Source organism: Protomyctophum parallelum, assembly GCF_964188405.1.
Source record: "Protomyctophum parallelum genome assembly, chromosome: 11".
NCBI lineage: Eukaryota > Metazoa > Chordata > Actinopteri > Myctophiformes > Myctophidae > Protomyctophum > Protomyctophum parallelum.
Window position 1 is genome coordinate 26878429 of NC_139707.1, and position 23654 is coordinate 26902082.

The 23654-nt window shown below is 41.6% G+C and overlaps 1 protein-coding gene across 2 annotated transcripts; it reads right to left on the reverse strand.

Moving 5' to 3' along the window:
* Positions 1-1038: 1038 nt before the first annotated feature.
* On the reverse strand, positions 1039-23283 carry ccdc93 (CCC complex scaffolding subunit CCDC93). Of its 2 annotated transcripts, XM_083776359.1 has the most exons (24): positions 23194-23283; positions 22329-22442; positions 20617-20711; positions 18651-18762; positions 18424-18522; positions 18098-18154; positions 17760-17860; positions 16957-16974; positions 16338-16374; positions 14532-14630; positions 13881-13931; positions 13296-13382; positions 12691-12807; positions 12510-12572; positions 11650-11723; positions 11345-11426; positions 9636-9710; positions 9452-9523; positions 9253-9361; positions 7958-8040; positions 7538-7575; positions 6089-6173; positions 2706-2819; positions 1039-1593 (listed from the first exon to the last, which is right to left on the reverse strand). In XM_083776359.1, the coding sequence occupies exons 1-24, from the start codon at positions 23275-23277 to the stop codon at positions 1537-1539; spliced, it is 1923 nt and encodes a 640-aa protein (XP_083632485.1). In that variant the 5' UTR covers positions 23278-23283; the 3' UTR covers positions 1039-1536. The 2 variants fall into 2 exon arrangements, with proteins under 2 accessions (XP_083632485.1, XP_083632486.1); XM_083776360.1 differs by lacking the exon at positions 16957-16974.
* Between the last annotated feature and the right edge of the window lie 371 nt (positions 23284-23654).

The following is a 23654-nucleotide window of genomic DNA, read 5'->3' on the forward strand; positions in this document are numbered from 1 at the left end:
ATTGCAATTATTTGAAATAATCGCAATTATTCTTACAAAACCGGCAATTGTTTCCATTTTCCAAAAACAGCAGAAATAGTTGATCAATAAGCTTGTAGATCAACTATTTCCACTAAATTACATTTGTCAGTCATTTCTTTGTACATTGAAGTCACTCGTCATATCTGCCCTGTGCAATTTCAGATTTTACGAAGCCTAAAAGCCAAACAAAATGTCTAATTCTATTAATATGTTCCAGTGTTCGATGCCAAAATACAATTAAATTAATCGCTATTATTTGTGTGAAAATTAATCGTCAACTTGTAATCGTGACTGTAACGTGCAATTTACATCATGGGATCAATAAAGGTCGGTCTATCTACCTAGCCATCCATCCATCAATAACCTCACAAAAAAGTTACTAGACAGTAAGACATTAAACTCGTTCTTAGGGATTCTTTTTTATTCGTTGAGTCATAAACAGTGACAGGGTAAAATGCAAGACATTCAAATTGACACTTCATATGAAAGGTTATATTGTTTGCATTGAGGTGCTGAATGTATCGGAATTACTTTAAAAAAGCCAACATTAGTCGATTAGTTAGTTTGTAATGTTTGATATACTTGCATACGTTTTTGTATTTGGAACAGGGACTCAACAAAGTACCACCAAAGTAGATCAGTGGTTTTCAACCATTTTCATATCAAGGCCCATTATTTATTCTGCATTTGAGCCACGGACCACCATGTGATGACATTTAGCCTCTCAGAATCAAAACTTCGTTGACTTATTTGAATAACATTTTGTCCACAATTCCATGCTGCATTGATGTTGGTTCCATTAGGAGAGATAACAGGCAAACGATCAAAATAACAATTCTTCTACATTCTGAAATTGTGTAGATGATGATTGTGTAAATTAACTGATGCAGACTTTTTTTTTTTAACAAGAATTCTCTCTTAAGAGTTATTTTTTACTCACTCTCAAGAGTTAAAGATCTAATATTTGGTTGGATCTCCATTTGGTTACCAACTTTCCATCCATGATTCCATCCAATCATTTCAAGGACCACTGGTGGTCCACGGACCATTGGTTGAAAACCACTGAAGTAGATGGATTCCAGATATTCAGTAGGTTCCTAGTTCCTATAGGCCCCATGCAGGGTTTGGCACTTGCCAAGGCTGTTTACGGCACACAATCTCACCATATTGAAAATGTAAAGTAAATTATTTCTAGCTGGTGACAAGACAACAGGTTATGGCACACATGTGAATGGCACATGAGTAAGTAAAAAATAAAATCCCATAAGACATTCTCTGGGGTTTGTGTCTGCCATTTAGAAATGCTCTGCACCAAATCCCAACCCATGTTGAGATGAAATGAGTAACGTTGACACAAAAAGCACATTACATGGACACAATAAACCAATGGAAAACAATCTCTCCTTAACTGGAGCTCACAGAGAACACATGGTTCAATTACACTTAATGAAACAGAGTTAAGTCCAATATACAGTATAGAGTGCATACTATTTCTAAGAACCAGTAGTCTCTGGGCTACGAGGCACCTTTAGTCCGGAGCTTGGAGAGCAACATCTCATTCTTCCGGCACTCCTGTTGACGAGAGAGTGAATGAAAAAAGATTGTTGCCAGTCAGGGATTCCAACAAAATTAGCCCTTCGCCAAGTCCCCCCCAACCCGTCCTTGTCCAATAGGCACGTTAGCAACAGTTACTAAGAGAGGTTATGGCACGCTTTCCTTCTCACCATTTGAAATGCATGTAAAATGACGGTATTTCTCCATATAAATGATCGATTATTTCAGTAGCAAAAAAGACAAAATAAATAGAAATACGAGGAAATGTTAGAGGGAGAAACTATCCAACTCAATCAACCTACGCCCGTCCGACAGGAGTTTTTATACAAAGCACGGACTATGGTGATTAGTATTACGACTCACCCACCCAGGTGATGGCAATAGCCTACTGCAGCCTACCTACTGTATATGGAAAAATAGCAGATTTACACTCACATGCACTTAATTCAGAGTTTTGAATAGTCACTGAATTGTTTTTATTTCATCCACTCGGTTGATGCAGCCTGACCTATAACTGCAGCGTTGCTACAGTGCATGTGACAATAAAGCCAGATTTATACGTAGTGGCGTAACGAGTTGCACACTTATAGAATGGCTTTTGGCATAGAACACCTTGTACCCTTGAAACATAGGGTTCTACAGCTGCGATTCCCAATCGGGCCCACCCATCTGTTAAGTGGTCATATGGGTGGGCCGCAAACGCTTTTCGAGATTTCCCAGGTTATGTTGGGAACAGCTAACCTGACGCTGCCAGATCCAAGAAGCTTGCTACACAAATTTGTTTCACAGCTTATTGGGATCTGGGATCTCGGGAGCAAATTCGATGACAGCGCTGTTCCTTTTTTTCAAGATACTTGGTAGATGATTGGATGGGACCGTCTGTCTATCACCGTGTGGGCGTGCAAACACAACCAATCATATTGACGTGTCTATATAGCGTCACATCCGGTTTCGCACATATCCCGCCCTTAGCTCACGCTGATTGGTTCGAATCGGAGCTGTTCGGTGTTAGCTCAATCCCCTGAGCGATCTCAGATGGATGCTGTGTTAGGGAACATGGTTACCCAATACCGCCCCCATCTGGCAGAGTCAGGTTAGGGAACAGCTGCTCTACGTCCAGGTTCTCTCACCTCTTTGAAGTCCTTGACCGTTTTGAAGTAGAGTCTTTGTTTATCCAGCAGCTCCAGGTAGTCGTCATTCAGCTGGTCTCTCCTCATCTTATTCTCCTGCTTTTTCTTCTCCATCTAAGAACCACAACCAACACAAATAAGCTATTTCTACATAGCAATAGTGGGTACATTTAAATACAGGCAGGCATAGGCATATATGGATCACAATGGAAATAAGCCCCCCGGGACGCTTTACAATAGCTTTTTTACTGTACTTCTGTACTGTTTTGTTTTGTTAATAATGAGACTTTGCTTAAAAAATATTTATATAAAATGAATTGAGCAATCCTGCCACACTAATAGACAGCGCAACACCACATCCTTTGTCCGTCTTCTCCTACCAAACCACACCGTTTGCACACATCTCACCATGCAAAAAACCAACAGCATGCCTGTCCAGACATCAACCACTACTTTGCATTCATACAACTGTCATATTTACAGTACAGTACCCATTTATATGAAATAACACATTATTGCGCAAGCTCAACAGCCTACGTCAAAATCGTCATGTTGGCCAACTGCGTTCACTTAATGGGGCCAGTCCTTCACAGTGACACAAGCGTTACATGAACCACGCGACCGGGATGGTTTCTTACCCCTTAATGTCGTGGCCATTCAAATGCCAACACACTACAATTTGCGAACCTGGCTACTTACGGCAACTGCGTTCACTTAATGGGGCCAGTCCTTCACAGTGACACACGCGTTACATGAACCACGCGACCGGGATGGTTTCTTACCCCTTAATGTCGTGGCCATTCAAATGCCAACAAACTACGACTTGCTTACAATTTGCGAACCTGGCAACTACTATCCCGTCTTCGAATTGGCTACTAGCTCTCAGACACTCTGTGTCATCTGATCTCCCTCTCCAAGTCCGCAGGAGAACAGAAACGCGGAAGGAGAGGAATTGGCGCACACACACACACACACACAGCGACTCGAGCAGCAGCTCCGTCAGAAAGAAAGCTCACACCCAAATGAATCGAATGAATGAAGAAGGCGCTTATATCGCTTTTGCTCAGTGGATGGGACATTTACATTAAAAGCTATCGGATGGACGCGTGGATAACGTCATGGTTGTGTGCAATCGGAGGGAAAGGTTCCATAATCCGTACAGCTTCCATGCTAGCTGCTTCACACACAGGGGAGAGGGAGGGGAGGGAGATGGCCCGGTCACGGGACTCGAAATAGCGCTTATGCAACAATTACCCTAAAAACACAAACACCTCAACTCAATGTCATTGTGAATAAGAATTTCGAGCGATTTTTTTCTTTTTTTAATGACACTTTCACCCAGAATGAAGCTAAATGTGGAAGCCGTGTGTGTCACACCAAAATTGGTGACCTATAGAATCCTGTACCGATCCTCTTGAATCTGGGCTGAGGCACTGCCTGCGATTTGGCTCCGTCTAATGAGCAAATTTAGAACTTCCTGTTTGAGAGCTAGCAAATTTTAATCATCCGGTTGCCTTCAGAATAAAATAAGGTAATTTAATTCGTTAATTAAATAATTATTACATTACATTATTAGTATTATTATTACATTACAGTTATTGTAAAGACACATTATGTTTCTGTGTAAAAATAAGTAATTAAATAACATAAAAAAGTTATCTAAATAGATAAATGCTATTCACTAGAGTGCATGGACTTTATAAAGTGGACACTGGACAAAAGAGGCCTCCGCGAGGCAACTATTGGGACATACCCACGTGTTCAGGGAGATGTCCTCTACCACACCCCACTACACGTGCTGAGTTGACAAAGATTGACAGATTTCGGAGAAGACTGATAGTTTATCCTTTAGTAATTAGGCTGTAGAAATATTCACACTACTTTTGGAATTGCAGGCCCGGCGCCACGAGGGGGTAAAGGGGTGTTTGCCCCCCTAAATCAACCTCTTTGCCCCCTTAGATCAAAAGTGGAAAAAACTCTATAGTTACAGACAAAACAATGGTACATTTCCAGGCATTAAATTAAATTCCCTTGCTTGAAAGGAAGGAAGTAAGGATGCATCTTAATACAGGATGCAGCAGCATCTTAATGATCTCCCATCTAGAACTGGAAAAACAACATTCCTCACCTATAGGCCATCCTTGGGGTGGGGAGGGGTGCTAATGTCATTGTTGCAGTGGTCAAGGTGCTTAAAGATGGAGTGCCACCATTTTTTTCCACCCTAAAACATGATCATCAGGTATTATTACAATATAAGGGGGAAGAACTTTTTCCAAAAAGTGTACAGTTTTTGTTAAAATCATGCTTTTATGTGGACACGCCCACCAGTTCCTTAAGTATGCCTGGTTTGCCTGGTGGGTGGTGATGGGTGGTGATCCACCTGAACTGAAGCCGCACCCACAGCTGTAGTTGTAAGATAAAGGGGGAGGGGTTAGGGGAGGGGCTGATAGTGTGGTGTCACTATATTACTGTTTACTTCATTGGCCCGTTTGACTGTCAAGGGTTAAGCCTCCAGGCAGAACCAGGCAGAACCCTAAATACAAAGTCACTACACAATTGCACATAAAAACAACTCCAGTCTGTCTAATTAAGTACTGTCACCTCATAGACACATGAAAAACTGGAAAAATTCAAAAATTGTGGCACTCCATCTTTAAGTGGGCAGCTACTGTAACTAGCCAGGGGTGTTGTGCTGGGCGTGGTCAGGGTGCTTAAGTGGGCAGCTTAGCTACTGTAACTAGCCTATTTATTTGTTGGTAAAAATGTCAATAATAAAATATATTTTTTTTAGATTTGGCAATTTTGGCAGTGCCGTTGATTGATAAATTGCAGCATTTGATGTGTGTAGTTCTTTATCCCTTTCTCACAATCTATATATACAAGTGAAAACATGTGAGCTAAAAGGTGTACCCATGTCATATCATACATGGTCACCTGTAAACTCACTCATTTACAAACAAGCTCACATCACAACAATAATCCATGTAATAATCACAATAACAATACTAATAATAATAATAATAATAATAACAATAAGCTTCTCTGTAAACTCACTCATTTACAATAATAATCATTATAAGAAGAAGAACAACAACAACAATAACAGTACAGTACAGTACAAATAAGTATAGTAAAATACAGTACAGAACAAAGAAGTACAGTACAGAGAACAACAGTACAGTGCAATACTAAGGAGTGCAGTACAGTACAAAGGGGTACAGTACAGCACTCCCATCGACCTCCCGCTATTGCCTTCTTCCGAATGGCGCTAGGATGAGCGGGCCGCAGGCCCGCATAATTCTAGTTTAATTAATTTATATGAAAGCACCATGGATTAGAGTTAGACCAACAGGTAACCTGTAAAGAGTGAATGTGATAGGAACCTTAATGCGGCTCTGTTTGATGCCTTCCACAATCTGTTCCATCTGCCTGAGGAACTGCTCCCTGGCTCCTGCAGATGCCATGGCTCTGGAAACAGTTCATGTGTTTAGAGTTTTACAGCAGTGGTTCTCAAACTTTTTCATGTCAAGGACCTCTAAATCGAATATATGCCATAAGAGAAGATTTTTATTACGGTTCTAGCCGTGATTCTCAACCATTCCTTTCAAGCACCCACAGTTGTACATGCATTAGGGTATGGACCCCCATTTAATGGCGTTTCTATCTCTGGGACCCCCAAGTATCAGCTTGGAATTCGGGACCTCCAGCAGCAGCTTGTCTGCCGATCTCAATGCCCTTTCGGGGACGTACAATTTGAACAGATCCGAAATATACGGAGGTGCTAGCCCATGAAGAGATTTAAAAACAAAATCTTAAACTTAATCCTGAAACATACAGTGCAGTAAAGCTAAAACGGGAGAAATGTGGTCACGCCTTCTTGTGCTTGTCAGAAGGCGTGCTGAAGCATTTTGCACTAATTGCAGTCTGTGAATGCAGCCCTGGCTAGCCCCAATATAAAGTGCATTACAGTAATCCAGGCAGGTAGTGATAAAAGGATGTACCGGTATAACTCAAAATCTACAAAAGATAAAAAGGCTTATTTAGCTGGGGACCCCCTTTGGGAAGCGTGGTATTACAGTATGTTATTTGGAAAGATTTACCCTTATGGCTCCATTGTTACACTGTCAAGAGGAAACCAAAGCACTCCACCCATTGAAAAATGTAAAAGCCTTCATTTGTCTGTGCCAACCCAATCTGAGAACCCATCGTCAAAAAATAAAAGGAAGAACAGTGCCCTCTTTTCCGAGTCTGTCTCGAGAGACTAGTGCTAACCAAGTAACCATATCACTGGGTAGATTTACATAGACCACAATGCCTTGCAGCTCTCCAATGTAATGCTTGTCAGAAATACTGTATGTAGCTGAATCACGTCAACATGTTGTTTATTCATTCAAAAGTACGCACAAACTACCTCAATTACTAGACACGTTCCTAGTTCCTACATGTGACAAATGGATGCAGTCTCACGATTGTGTCCTTTCCCTCCTCCGAACACAGCCAATTGTGTTCGTATAGAATAGTGGATTCAAGACCCTTGACAGTGGTAATCTGTTTTTTACCCCTGTGCCACCCGAGCACCATTTACAATGTATTCTTCATGTAACGCAAAACCGGATTCTGCTGCGGAGGCAATATTGTCAATGTAAAAACACTGAATACTATATGGATAAGCATTTTCCCATAAGGACCTCTCTACCATAGTTCAAGGCAAGGCAGTGCTCTTCCTCTGTGCTTCAAATTTGTAAAAGGACACTAAATTATAGTACAAAGTCAAATGAGGCTGCTAGGTAGGTGCACGTACAAAGACCAGGCAAATAAAAAAACATACTCACTGTTGGAAGTTGTCATGGATAGAATTCAGCAAATTCACCTACAGGAACAAAGTCAGATTAAATTAACATGAGTGTGCAGATCAGGTATAAAATATTTGTCCTATCTAATTAAAGGGCAACTTTTGGTTCTGAACTTCTGTCCCAATAAATACATGGTAAATGGTAGATTTACAATGAGTACTACACTCACACACACCTGCTCATCAGGAGCGGTTAGCGGTTCAGTGTCTTTGTCGAGGACACTTAGACATGCAGCCTGAGGACGATCAAGCCGGGAACTTTCCGGTTCGAAGACCTAGCTTTACAGTACCTCCCTACCTTTACAGTACCTCCATCTCCTGAGCTAGTAACAACCCAGGGCGCACTTTCAATAGATGTTTACTTAAGTGAGATTAAGTGGTTATTGCCATAATGACCTACCTCTTTCTCCAGATACACTTTCTTGTCATCCAACGTGTTGTACAAAGTGAAGAACTGCTTGGTCTCTTTATGTGTTGCTGAAACTGAGACACAGGTGACAAAAACAAACCACAGCATTAACAGAGCTTTTTTACGTTGTTGCCCGTTTTGGACATGTAACAGTTTAGGGATCGACCGATATGGGTTTTTCATGGACGATACCGATTAGTAGTGATCAAAGAGACCGATAGCCGATCTAAAAAAACCCCAATATTAATGCATTTTAAATATTATTTCTTTAATTGTAAAAATTTACAGTACAGGGGACGGACGGACGGACGGACGGACGGACGTATAAGAGCAGGGAGCTCCTATTTAACATAATTAAAACAAAAAAAGTAACTGAAATCTTTAAAATAATGAACAAAATAATATACCCTCAAATGTTTTGTTCTATCAAATTCAACGTTATTAGCTCCCACTTATAAATAAAATATGACAAAACAGTTCCCCAAAGCTTTATTTTCCCTGTAAAAAGAATTAAAATAAATAATAACAAACTAACTAATCAAGCTGGTCTGTTCAATTCAATAGCACCTGACCAGTTTGTAAAGCACAGTTGTCCCACCCTGGCACCAATAACAGTATATTATCATCATGCCAGTGGACTACTCCCATTCAACAGCACCAGTTTCAGAGAGGAGCACATACACCAAACTAAAATCTGCCAATATCGGCCAAAGTATCGCCCCAAAATATCAGCCAAAATCGTTTTTTGCCCCCATCAGTTCCGATAATCGGCCATTGCCAATAATCGGTCGATCCCGATAATAGTTTACCATTTTGTCTGCTTTATGTATCCCTCCCTGAAAGCCGTTGTTGGGGGCAGAGTAAGGGCAGAGAGACCGTTGTTGGGGGCAGAGTAGGGGCAGAGAGACCGTTGTTGGGGGCAAAGTAGGGGCAGAGAGACCGTTGTTGGGGGCAGAGTAGGGGCAGAGAGACCGTTGTTGGGGGCAAAGTAGGGGCAGAGAGACCGTTGTTGGGGGAAGAGTAGGGGCAAAGTAGGGGCAGAGAGACCGTTGTTGGGGGAAGAGTAGGGGCAAAGTAGGGGCAGAGAGACCGTTGTTGGGGGCAGAGAGACCGTTGTTGGGGGAAGAGTAGGGGCAAACTAGGGGCAGAGAGACCGTTGTTGGGGGAAGAGTAGGGGCAAAGTAGGGGCAGAGAGACCGTTGTTGGGGGCAGAGAGACCGTTGTTGGGGGCAGAGTAGGGGCAGAGAGACCGTTGTTGGGGGCAGAGTAAGGGCAGAGAGACCCACCTTGTCCGTACAGCTCAATGAACCTCTTCTGATACTGGGTAAGCTCAGCCCGGCTGGGAACCTCGTCGATCTTCCTCTGTAGGATGGCGATCTCGCGATTCCTCCGAGCCTGACAGAGAAGACAACACAGTGTTAGAGTTGAGGGTTCCCAATACCTTCCCATCCCATTGAAACCGCTATACATCTGCTATATATTGACCATGAGCAGTCGTATCTTCTGTAGCTTTTCTCTGTCCGTATTGTACTGTTTATCGATCAGCTGGATCCTCTCCTAAGAGAAGACAGAGGAAAGAGGGGTCAAAATATATATATTAAAAAAATATCAGACCCAGATTCAATATTATTTTGATGCACTTAAAGTAGTGTGTTGGTGAGATAGGAACCTTCTCTTCCTCAGTGTCATCTCCTGAAGCTGTCTTAAGGTCTGTTATGTTTTGCTGCAGGCGAGACATCTCCTCCTGGGCACGTTAAACACACCAGTTAGACCAGTCACGGTGGCCCCAACCCAGTGGTGGAAAAAGTACTCAACTGTTTTATCAATATGGCGATGTAAACGACTGGAATGTACTTGAGTAAAAGTACAAAAGTATTGGCATCAAAACTCACTATGCAGAATGTCCCATTTCAAGTTTTCAGATGTATAACAATATTTTGAAAATAGCTAACTAAAGTTTTAAAATAATTGTAGTGGTGTAAAAGTACAATAATTACCTTTAAGATGTAGTGGAGTACAATTTAAAGTATTGGAACTATTGGAAGTATTGGAAGTACAGTACTTAAGTCAATGTACTTAGTTTACTTTCCACCACTGCCCCAGCTCACAGGTTGCTACTCTCGCAGTTCTGGACAAATGCCATATATTCTTAACACTATATTGTTGAAGGGCTCTAGCCCCTCCTATATACAGCTTTAATTTTTGTTTGACAATGGATGTAGAACTAATGTGTTGTCTGAACGAACATAAAAAATGCCATTGACAATGAATGGAGAATTTATGTCATATGTGTCTGAGCAAATCGGCAAATGTATGTCGGTGGGAACCCTTGGCCAATAAGGGACCACCATTCTTGATGATGATGTACGTATGGTGATTAGAGCGCCCACACTTCACATGGGTGTGATTTTGTTAATTATGATTATCATAATGAATAAGGTACAGACAGCATGGGGTCTAAACATGGATACAAAGAGCTGGAACTGATGGCGAGAGTAACACAAGTATGCTGCCCAGTACACACAAACTCGAATTAAGAGGGTGTAAAAATAATAACCACATTTTATCATGTACACAAGGAGCCAATGAGGATCCATTTGGAGTCCCATAGTTTTAGAGGAAACTAGAAAAAGTGCCCCTCGGGGCACAGGTCTCCACCAGGCCAGGTTGTGGCGCTATAACAGACCAATGTGAAAAGGGTGCCATTTCTTCTTACGCCTTTTTTTTTTTTTTAAGATATTTTTTTGCGGCTTACGCCTTTTATTGATTTTTTTTGAAGGGACAGACAGTAGGCTGACAGTAAACGGGAGAGAGATGGGGGGATGACATGCAGTAAAGGCCGTGTCGGGTCCGGGAGTCGAACCCGCGGCACACTGCGACTGGATTACCAGTCCGGTGCCCAGACCGTTACGCTACGGCCTGGGCCTCTTCTTACGCCTTTGATGGCAATTGGATGATTTGAGGCATTTTGTTCCAAAAATGTGTTTTGCAAAAATCCACCTGTTGGTGGCACTATAACAGGCCAATGTGAAAAGGGTCGGATATATTCCTCAGCCTAGTAGGAAAGTGTGTTAAAGATTGCACATAAATTGCATGCTGCATTCATGATTAGAGGCTTTTTGTTCAAAACGGCCAATCGGTCTTACGCAGATCGGTGCAGTTATAGATAAAAATGGTGAAAAGCTGCCTCAAGCATGCCTCAAGCTCCCCATGCCTGGTGGAGACAATGATGGGTAAATAACAGAGCAACAGAGTAATACAACCATACTCTAAGTCTAAAGTGTGTACCGTAGTAATATCACAAATTAATACGGGCAATTCTCCATGCATAATAAAAGTATAGATACTAGTCTACAGTGTGTGATAAAAGATACTCACTCTACAGTGGGTACGGAATTGCTGCTCTTGATGTTTCAGGTTCTCATTCATAGCGACCAGAGCTTTGAGCTTCTCCAACATACTGTAGTTAACAACATACATCATCATCATCAGCGTCATGATAGTCAATCATTAACTCCAGGTAATTCATTGCTGTGGCTCAGTGAACTCTGTGTCCATTGTCACAGCCATGATGACTAGCAGAGGCCAAACTCTTGGCCGCTGGGAAGATGGGTGCTCCAGTGTCGGTGTGTCTTTACCATAGTAATGTTTTTGGCAGAAAGGCACTAGCACTGTCTTCTTACCTACTGTCAACCTGTCCCTCTACCTCTTCCAGAGACCTCAGCTCTTTTTCCAGCCTCTCTGTTTGTTCTGTGGCCTGTAGAGAGAAACAAAAGATCAAACATTTCAACCCCAATCAGAGATCAGAATGGAACAGAACCCTTATTAGTATCATTAACACCGACTCTGTTTGACCAGAATGGAACAGAGCCTTCATTAGGAAGTAGGAAGGAAGGAAGTACGGAAGAGCATAGGCATATAAAGGTAGACGCCTCTTCCGGCTCTGGGGCAAGTGTCAAAATTGAAGGTGCAATTTCACCAAGATTCCTTGCGAAGCATAGCGGCAGCATGAGTGGAAGTAATGGAAGTCCCGGAAAAGACCTGCTGTGATTGGCCAGTAGTCAGTTGAGTGACAGTGAGAGACATGGAGGAGTCGCATGAGTGACGTCACTTGGGCAGCGATGCAGCGCTACCCTATAGCACTTCCACTTGACTTCCTGTCTTCAATGGAGACACGTCGCTCCAATGAACTGCAGCGGCCAGTGAGGCATCTATATTTTTGAGGGCCCCTCCTATATACAGGTTTAATGTTTGTTTTCAGTTCAATGTTTGTTTTAAAAACGCCATTGACAATGAAGGGAAAATTTACAACATCTTGTCCCCAACAAACATTAAATGCCAAAAGAGAATTTAATGTTTGTTTTGTCACCGTTTGTTTTACATCACCATTACATCACCTAATCAACATGAGTTAGACTTGAATATATTAGCGCCCCTCACTTGGGGAAGAGGCCAAAGTTCTTTCCAAAATGGTGTGCGTGTGCATACTGCATATAGCCCATTTGAGTGATTCTTCGGAGCTGGATCCAGAACCAAGTCTTACCTCTGTCAGCCTCATCTTGGCCTCCTCACATCCAGTCTTCACCTCCTCATGCTTGGCTTGTAGCTAAAAACACAGAAAAACAAAATGGTACTGTAATACTGCGGTAGAATACACAGTTATCTTATTTTGCGCATTAAACACGTTCTGCATTTAAGTGCTTCAAGTGGAGTGTAGCCCTGACCTCCTGAAGCTGTGTGGTTTTCTGTTGGATCTGTTTGTTGAGCGAGGCCACGGTGCGGCGGTGTTGCTGGAGAGGACCGTACCTCTCTGGACGATCCTCTGATGACAGCTCAGACTGCTGGAAGACAGGAAGACAGGCAGTAGTGAAAAAAGTGCTCAAATGTTTTAAAACATGCGTCGCAACGCATTGTGAGCATGTAGATCTGCCATTTCCAAATGCCCAAAATGCATATAGAGCTGATGTGGTTAATGTATGTTTCGTAATAATAATCAAAATCTACAAAGTAACTAGTAGTAACTAAAGTTGTGAAATAAGCTCACAACGAAGTACAACTAATTACTGTTACTTAAGTAAATGTACTTAGTTACTTTACATCACTGCAAAAAAGTAAACAACTACACAAGCACATTTTAACCACATTTGGCGGTCTACTCTTGAGGAGTAAACGGGAGATGTACTTAGTTTACACTTAACAATTGCAAGATTTACAAGCTCACTTACAATACCAGATTTACAAGCTCACAACATGCCACACTGTGACACGTTGAGTGCCATGTGCGAGCTAGTATCTACTGGTGTTATTGTTAAGTATGTTTGAAGCCAACCTTCTCAGCGTACTCCGAGGCCATCTGTTTGATCTCTTCAGACTGCAGTCCCACTATCTGACCCACTGCACTGGCCGTCAGCCTACCCTGGAAGGAGGGAATTTATTGTCTTTATTTTCTATGTAATTTTATTTAGGAAAAGAGTTTGTTTTCTGGAAGGTCAATAGACTGTTTCTGGCAGGTTCCGTTTAAATGGTGTTGGTGTGCCAGTGGAACGGAAAGGTGTGTTACGTGCATTAATAGTATCAGAAACCAACTGGGAGTGACAACCTGTATGGACCCAATAGTTTACAGTTCATCTACTTGGAGTCATTTATTATTCCCTTGTTTACAAAAAAATAAATGAACAAAAACACAATAATATAGTAGATGCCAAGCCAATATAGTAAACTATTATTATCATGATAGTTTACTACTGTTACTGTTCAATTTAATCTATTTAAAAGAAAATTATCAAGAGATATATCTATCTATATCTATAGATCTATATCATTCAGGTGTAGTTCCAGACTCTATATAGCATTCAGGGATAACCCTCAATCGCTAAAAGGAAATGTCCAGCAGGAAATAAAAGATCCAGCCTACCTCTTCAGTTGCCATGGCAGACATGTTGGTCATCAGAGTTTTGATGCGTAACTGAGGGAGGAGCGACAACTAACGTCAGAGACACAATTTGAACTAAAACTCAACAAACTACAGTGTCTGCTGAATCTGAATGAATGGGTTTCATATGGGTTTGTGGAACAGCAGTGGTTTTCAACCAGTGGTCCTTGAGGGGGTTCCAGGTGGTCCCCAGTTAAACTTAAAGTTAACCAAATGGACACTAATAGATCCTTGACAGTGTAAAATGAAAACAAATGGACCCGTATTGTTAAACATGTGGATTACTTAATTTACAAGAAGTCTACACAATTAGAGCATGTAGAAGAATTGTTATTTTGAACAACACCTGTTATCTCTCCTATGGATGGTACCACATCAATACAGCATGGAAGTGTGGACAAATTCTTATCTAATGATAACAAAATATTTTGGGTCTGAGAGGCTAAATGTCATCAAATGACGGTGGTCCGTGGCTCAAATGCAGAATAAATAATGGGCCTTGATATGAAAATGGTTGAAAACCACTGATCTACTTTGGTAGTTGTTGAGTCCCTGTTCCAAATACAAAAACGTATGCAAGTATATAAAACATTACAAACTAACTAATCGACCACTGCTGTAGTGTGACCTTACCTCCTCTGCCGCCTGCAGGTCCTCCTCTTCCGACAGCTCTGTCATCCCCGGGGGCGGGGCCTGGGACCCTGCAGCCAATGACGCCTTCCGCTCGTCCGTCTGAGGGGGGGAGAACAGGAAGAAGAAAGATGTATGGTATGTAAATACTAGAGCAGCTGGAGAAAGAAAAGCTTAAATCAAATGAAACACATACACAGATGCTATATACACACACCGGTACCTATATGGGTGTGTGTGTGTGTGTGTGTGTGTCTCATTGGGATAGCATGTCTATTCTGATTTAGGGTTTAAGACCCTATAGTGGCAAAGTCATAGGGGTTTTATGTTTGTGGGATATTTGAATTACACTATGATGAATGATTAACATAGGTCTGTAATAAAATGGAGCCAAATGTTCAACCTACTCTCCTCATATAATTTTAAAGGGCCACTTCACCCCTTTTGCAACCAGATCTTATTAGTGTGGTTGCCCTAACAGGGGAACCAGACTATTGTTATTGTAAATGAGTGATACTTTGGCACGCTACTTGTCCCACAGTTTTGGTATCACTTGAGCCATGTCAAATCGACCGACTTCATCGGGAATCTTGTGTTTGTATTTTGCTAAGAGATATGTTGTATAGTTTAATTGATATTAATTAATTAGTTCTCCATAGAGTTATAATGGGAAGATTAATTAAGGCTCCAATTCAAGTATTTTCTCCCTTGGAGCGCCATATTTACAAGACTTGAGGGGGAGGTTCATAATAATTATGAAAATTAATTGAAAAGGATTTACATTTACATCAGTCGGCCTCATGGTGGCGCTATAACAGCCCACTTTGTGTTTTTCCCTATAACTCTTGAACCGTAAGTCAAAATTCATTTGTCCATGGATTCCTTGGGTCATCTCCCCATATAGGCCGCGCCCATTTCCGTCAGGAAAGAATTTCCTCCAAATTAGAATTTTCTTAAAAACACAGTTTTTGCTCCTCCTCCTACAGATTTTGTCCAAATCTCACAAAACCACAGGCAGAATCTTGGTAGTCCGTATCGTAGTCGTAATCATCGTCCGAAATTAGTGGGAGGGGCCCATTTTACAAAAAATTACACAAATCACGAACGGAATGTCCAATCCATCCCAAATTTGAATCACATGTCACAGGTGGTTTAATCAACCCAGAGCCAAAAGCAATTCCATTTTCAGACATAGGGGGCGCCGCAAATGCAAAACATTTAACCATTTGTTGCAAAAACATGATTTATTTGGGGGATAAATCCCCTCCGAATTACTTACACATGATCACAGGGGTGACTTGGCATTGTAATTGGCTAGTAAAATTAGTGGGAGGGGCCTATGTAGGCGATTGCGGCAACCACACAATGGAAATTGCGACTTTTCCAGTTTTAATGATGTTTGGGAGACAAGAAACACTTTCCTGGGGTTTTTATGTGGTTAATATGTGTTTTTAGATATTTGTTGTCTCAGTAAGACAGCCCTCCCCCTCTCCACAAGGTGGGGTGAGAGCACCAAAGCATTATAGTAATCCAGCAATCCAGTCAAACCCTAGTCAATCACACAGACTACATTATTTATCTGGCCATAGAGTGCAATTTTTTAATTGTGCTACTGTTGTCTACTACAAATACTATTTCTTTCAGCTGTGAAATGTCCCTTTAAGTTCATTTTGGGGCATTTTTATATATTTTATTTGATAGAGTAGAAAGACAGAAAAGGCGGGAGAGAGGGGTATGACGTGTAGCAAAGAGCCTTGGGTCAGCTGCGGGAAGGACTTTATACCCGTATGCAGGTTAGAAGATACCTACTTTGTCTTGTTTTGACTGCTTGCTGAATCCATAGCGTCTGTAGAGAGAAAGTAAATCAGTAATGAGAAGTTATAAGGGAACTATCAAGCATTAGGTTCAACCCGTCCAAAATCCAAAATGAACATGCCACAACAGACCTTCATCACATAAAGTAATTACCAAACACAAGACAGACATTTCCTGTTTACTACAATGTTCATCCTGGGTTCATCCGAGTAACCTCATTAAGTGACACGGCAGCATCAAAGCAGCATTGCCCAATTAGGTAACTGGTTCTCAAAGTGGGGGTCCACTCTGGGGACCCCCAGGTATCCCTGAGGGGGTTCCAGGGGGTCCCCAGCAAAAGCCCCCATTTATTTTTCAGCAATTAAAAAAGAACCTCACATCATGAGCTTATAGAAGGGGTGTTTTCTAAAATCCTTTTAAATAGAGATCTGTGGCCAAATACATATCAATTTGGGGGTTTTGACATGAAAATGTTTGAGAACCACTGATAGGTTATACAGTGTAAATGTCATGCATACGGTCAGCATGTGAGCGGCTTGCATTCTCCAACCAGCATGTTCAACCACAAACACATACACGTGAGTGGAAAAACATCAGCAGCTCTTATACTTACAGCAGGTAATCTGACATTCTATTACAAAGAGGTGGAGAGTGAGGATGAGAGAATGATATGTCAGAGGGATGGTTAAATAGAACATGAGAAGAATGATCTCACACACAGGGATGTTAGACTATGAAAACATGCAACTGTTTGAGAAAGATCTTAGCAGTTTTTTGAATGGTGCCTAATCATTCCAATGTGTGTGATTTTTTTATTTAGACAAGAGAGAGACAGAAGAGTGAGAATAGAGAGGAGGGGTGATCATGACATTGGTCCTTTGGCGAAATGTTTAACCAAGGTCATCAGGGTTAAAATAGAAAAACCAAAAGGACAATACACAATATTTTGGACCAAACAAATAATTACAAAGAAGAAAAACAACTAAATCTAATTCTTTGTTTGGTCCAAAATATTGTGTGTGTTGTCATGATTTGTCACGACAAGAGTTGGCTTCATACGCTGCTTAAAAGGTCTTTAAATTAATAATTTAAGAAATGCCTATGGTCAAAATGCATTGCGATTCATTTCCTGGGCCACTCGTTGTTCTGAAAGGGGGAGGGACTGCGAAGCTCTATACCAATCTTGAAACGTACCTTGGTTACGTCACCGAGGCGAGAATGGTGGTCCCTTATTGGTTGTTGATGGTGACATAACCAAATGATGCTGGTCCCTGATTGGGCTACGGTCTTAAACAAGAGAGGACACTGACATACAGTACATACCCAGCCGATCGCAGTACTTGCGCACTCTGCTTACGCAAGTAATGACAGACGCACAGAGAAGCAGAACTAGAATAAGAATAAGTCCAGTCTCACCTTCCATATTCCAGTAACGTAGAGTGGACTCTGGACTCCTCGTCCACCAGTGCCCCTGCATCCACCTGTCTCTTGTACTTCCTCTGGGGCTTGTACACTTCCTGTAAATGGGATAGAACAACCGAAATCAATGGCATAATTAACATATATACATATATATATATATATATATGACCTTCATATATATATTTATGCAGGTCACTGTTTGGCGATATACCCCAAAAAGGGGCACTGAAACCTTCAAAATAAAATGAGACAGGCAACGCAGCTCAACAATATTTGCTACCTGCACACATTGTGCTTGCCTTGTGTAATAATGCAAGTGTACTTTAACTCACCGATACATCCAGAACAGCTTTCACAGCCTTGACTTTCCTCTGAAGAAAATCCTCATCCTAGAAGAAGAGGGTTTCATGAAATGTGTTCAAAGATTAGAGAACTGCTGTTTTGTGCGTCAATCAAATAGCATCTCTGCTCTAACCATATACTTGCATGTTTATCAACTACAGTTTCGGACGATTTAATTTGAGCTTTTTTGGTAATTTATGTATTGAAATAATAATTAAAATTTAATAAAAATAGAAACCATAAAAACCATAAAACCATGAAACCATAAAAATGTGGGGCCCCGACCCAGTGTTTTGGAAACAGTGTGTAACAGTACCTCTGGGAAGCTGTGTGTCTTCTGGAACTGAGATATGGAGTATGCTCTCACATAATCCCCCATCTCCTCTCTGGTTTCTATGGCCCTCTTCACGAGCCACTGGCAATAAACAACAACAACAATTAATTAAATGTGAGAGATCAGAAGTGGTTTAGATGAATTTCACTAAATGTCCCAATAATTATATATTATTAAGTTTTCCATCATTTATAATCAAAAATACAGACCTGAATGACTGGGAATATGTGGATAAAATCCAGTCCTTGGATCTGATGAGGCTCCAGACGGTGAGGACACTTCATCTTTGGGAGAACCGAAACGATTCTCTCAGTGAGGGCTCTGCGATGACACGAAAATACAGCAATCAAAAATCTAACCCAGCATGCATTTCAATGCCAGGGATGAAAACAATGAGTAGTAGATAAGGATGGGATCGATTAATCGTAAATAGGATCAAAATTGATTATTAAAAAACACACACTGTATTTACATTTTTTATTGTCTCCACCAGGCCGAAGGCCTAGGGGGAGAGTATGTTTTGCACTCCGTCCGTGTGTCCGTGTGTGTGTCCGTCCGTCCGTGTGTCCGTGAGCAGCTAATCTCGGCCACCGTTAACCCGGTCGATGCCAAATTTTGCACACACACTCCCTGGATGCCAACGATGAACCTCTGCCCCAAACTTTCCAGAACGGCCTGTTATAGCGCCACCAAGAGGCCGCTTTGTGCAAAACAAGTTTTTGCACAGTACACCTACAGATTTTGTCCAAACATCACGCAAATTCGTACACAGTCTCTCTAGAGCCATTCAACGAAACCGGTCTTTCAGATTTCCAGAACGGCCTGTTATAGCGCCACCAGGAGGCCGCTCCAGGAGGCCGCTTTGTGCAAAACAAGTTTTTGCACATTACACCTACAGATTTTGTCCAAACATCACGCAAATTGGTACACAGTCTCTCTAGAGCCATTCAACGAAACCAGTCTTTCAGATTTCCAGAACGGCCTGTTATAGCGCCACCAGGAGGCCGCTTTGTGCAAAACAAGTTTTTGCACAGTACACCTACAGATTTTGTCCAAACATCACGCAAATTGGTACACAGTCTCTCTAGAGCCATTCAACGAAACCAGTCTTTCAGATTTCCAGAACGGCCTGTTATAGCGCCACCAGGAGGCCGCTTTGTGCAAAACAAGTTTTTGCACAGTACACCTACAGATTTTGTCCAAACATCACGCAAATTGGTACACAGTCTCTCTAGAGCCATTCAACGAAACCAGTCTTTCAGATTTCTCAGACTCCATCCTGATTGGTTAAGATTGGCTTCACAGGAGTGCTCAGTTTCAAACAAAATGCTGCAAATCATGAACACATCGCGTGATTTCTGTGAAATTGTGCACCCACATTCCCACTAGGCAGAGGACGAAATGCCACATGAACAATTTCAACTCAGCCTCAAGGTGGCGCTATAACTGGCCGAAAAGTGTTTTTACCTCTAACTGCACGGATCTGTGGATAACTTTGTATGCCAACTCCCTAGAGGCCAAGGAAAAACCTTTGCCTGGAATTCTTCACATCTGCTCATCCTGGTGGAGACCTGTGCCCAGTAGGGCACTTTTTCTAGTTCATTTTATTTTTTGGGGACAGATTTTTTGAAAATGTACCTCTGGAGAAAATGTATGTACCCTGGTATAAAATGCCTCGTCCCTCCAACTGACAGAAGGGAAGAAAATCAATGACCTTCCCCAAGTGATAAAAGAAAAAAGATGAACCCTCCCTAGGGGTGTGTATAGCACCATCGTTGAGAGGACTGAATAGACTACTTTGACTTTTTTACTATTTTGAAAAACATTTTTGACTAGTTAAAATAGCCATTTTACAAGCTCACAACATGTCTGTCGATGTAGATAGCTGCTTGAACTATTACAATAGTAAAAAAAAAAGGCAGAGTAGTGGGGTTTAGCATGGATGAAAATAGAGCCCTCTATCTCTGAGGGAGATCTGATTGAGTCAAATATTGAATTATACTTCATTTTGGACAATTTTACACATCCCTACTAGTACAATAGTAGATACAAGGTGATAGTTTGGTGTTGTTCAAAAAACAAAACAAGGAAATCTCATGTTAAACATGACAAATTGCAATTTCTTGATGCATATTCGTAACCAGAGGTCACTGAAGAACCACAGTACAGGCCTACATTTTTTGTCCAATGGTTGAGTTTTCCTGGAACAGCAGGTCCACGTCAACATCAAAGTTACATGTCGTGATACACCAGGTCATCCCGCCAACCACCTGTGGCAAACACACAAATGCCGCAAGCCGAGTTAAGGTAGGATTCAGCATAGGGTTTGGGATCCTTGTTTAGGATTTTAACGATTCCAGTTCCTTATTCTCTCACTCAGTGCCACAGGACACGTCCCCTTTATTGGTCTGATTCCTTAAAGGGCCACTTCACTCCTTTTCCAACCAGATCTTATTTTAATTATGTTTGGGAGACAAGAAACACTTTCCTGTGGTTTTTATGTGGGTAATTTGTATTTTAACTTTTTTGATATTTCAGTATTTCAAGGTGTCCATGGGCTTCATGATTTCATTGACACTGACTGGGCTCACTTCCTTCCTGGACTACAATTCCCATAATGCTTTGGTGCACTGCTCCTCCTTGTGGATTGGGGAGGGCTGTCTTAAGCCAAATTCCAATACCCAGAATCTCGGCTACTCGCTCACTCGCACTCAGTCACTCCAGCAAGGTGGTGTAATGGTGGAATTGGTGACCTGCTGAAATATGTGACAACCGTGTAGACAATCACATAATGTAAATGTGTCCTAATGTCAATTGTTGCAGTTTGTTCATTAGCAGAGTTCAACCTAACTGTATTTAGGCCATGTATTTAAAGACTTCCATGTAATAGTTGTGTGAACAAGATGGTCACATATTTGGCAGGTCACCAATTTCACCGTCATTTGCCATGCTGGAGTGAGCGAGTGTGAGTGAGCGAGTGGCCGAGATATTGGGTATTGAAATTTGGCTTTACTGAGACAACATATAGTCCAGGAAGTAAGTGAGTCCACTGTCCATGACATACATCATGGAGCCCATGGACACCTTGAAATACTAAAATATCTAAAAACATATTACCCACTGTCACATAAAAACCCAGGAAAGTGTTTCTTGTCTCCCAAACATCATTAAAATAAGATCTGGTTGCAAAAAGGGTGAAGTGGCCCTTTAACGGTTCCTATATGTATAGGTCTATAGGAGGTTCCAAATGGACCCTTAGAGGTCTGTAACTCACAGTTTACAGTTGCCGGGGAGCCACAGTAGTGCAAAACAAATGCAAGCATTTGTTTGACACACCAGGACAGTTTGACATGTCACAATTGTCACATGCTACTTAAAGCATGATTCGCGATGTTTTCGGCAGAGCAGGCCTCTCATTCTGTGGACCTTAATGACCAAGTGAATAGAGAAAACACAAATAAAAAGTACGGCATGACATCACAGGTCCTGTCCAATTTTGGGCCTGTGGCTCCCGGCTACAGACCTTAACTCTGAGTGTATAATTATTTGAGCATTACGATTTGTAGATTTTGTACACTCTCAGACTTATGGTGGTCCTTGAAATGTAAAAGTTTGAGAACCACTGGTATTGAAATTGTATAGTATAGCAGACGATGACGTGAAGTCCACATACAAACACTGACAGTGTGATAAGAAACAGTTCAAGGCAGAAACGGTTCCAAATGTGAAGGAACAGATTCTGGTTCCTCATTGGTGGATCCGATTCCGGATCCCGACCCTAAATCAGCAGGAATATTTCATTTAACAACTCTTGCATTGACTATAGTCACCCATGGTGGCACTTAATGATTTCAACCAATAAGGCAGTGCTTTTACTTAGTTCTTACCTTGTCAAAAGGGGACAGTCCTTTGATTCGAGCCCTGAAGTATCCAGCTGCAAGCAGCAGTTCCAGGATCTCTGCAAGCTTGATGCTCTGCTCTTCATCCTCCCGTGTCTCCACCTGAAAATAAAACCACATTATAAACTGTAGCGTTTTAAAGGCTGTGAAGTACCATTTTGAGTTGTAGCATCTCATTTCTGCGGAGGATAGACACAAAACATAGATAGGAAGGACACAAGTAAACACAATAAAAAAAATCACACTTGTGTGAAGTGATGGGGCTCTTAATATCATCATACATCACATTCTGTGCTCAGCCAATCAATTCATTTCCGGGGTAGTCACAGACACACAAAGCTGGGCATCGGGAGGGCTAGCGCCCCTCAAAATAATAATAATGAAATAAAAATAAATAAATCCAATGGAATTGCACCCAGTTAAGCGATTCATACTCGAAACAGTTCCATATGGACATGACAAATCTACAGTTATAACTTATATGCTGTGTTAGGCCTATGGACTTAAATTTACTACTATTTCTTGGGTTGCTGCTTTACGAATTTGTCGCCAGTGATTCTTTAAGAAATCCGTGCCTCGTCTCTTGCCTACGACTGACAATGTAATTTCAAACAAAGCTACGGTTAATAGTTTGGATGGTGTACTGGCACCCGTCAAAACACACAGTCAGGTAGCAGACATTAATTTTACAGGAACAGAAAATGCTTTTCAGGGTTCATGTCATGGGATGGAGGCAGAGCAGAGGTTTGTTTACACTGACTGACAGCCACCCAGCGCTGCCTGTTTCTACAGCGATGGTAGTAAATGTCACTTATCGCCATGGTTATAAATAAAATACAAGTACTTATTTGACCTGAATGAGGTTGCCTTCTTGATCATACTGAGCTCCGATTTTGGACCCTGTTCTCACTCTCTGGAAAACAGACGTAGCGGCCATGTTGGATTCATACGGGGTGCGTGTGGGTCACCGGTCACGTGACCAAAGCATTGTGACTATGAGCACGTGACGTACGTGTGACAGGCGACATCCTCTCATCATAAAGAATAATAATCTGATGTGTGATCAATCTACAAATGGTCACACACAGTCACACACGCATACCCTGGGACTACACAAAATAAAGGATTTAAGGATTTTAAGCCATTTTATTTTCCCCCACTCCACATTTAATCTGTTAATAAATACTTCAATAAAAAAATACTTCAATGTAAATGCAGGAAAACGACAACATTTTCTGATCCGGGCAAGAACATGCTTATGACCCTTTATGTCCACTGGAGAGAGATGTAGCCCCACAGAAAAGCAGCCCACAC

Coding starts and splice junctions, on each gene's coding strand:
- ccdc93 (XM_083776359.1), bottom strand. CDS start 23,277: ATGGCCGCTACGTCTGTTTTCCAGAGAGTGAGAACAGGGTCCAAAATC. Junction 14,631..16,337: donor AGCAGTCAAAACAAGACAAA/GTAGGTATCTTC, acceptor TCCCCCCCTCAG/ACGGACGAGCGGAAGGCGTC. Junction 9,524..9,635: donor ATGACACTGAGGAAGAGAAG/GTTCCTATCTCA, acceptor GTCTTCTCTTAG/GAGAGGATCCAGCTGATCGA.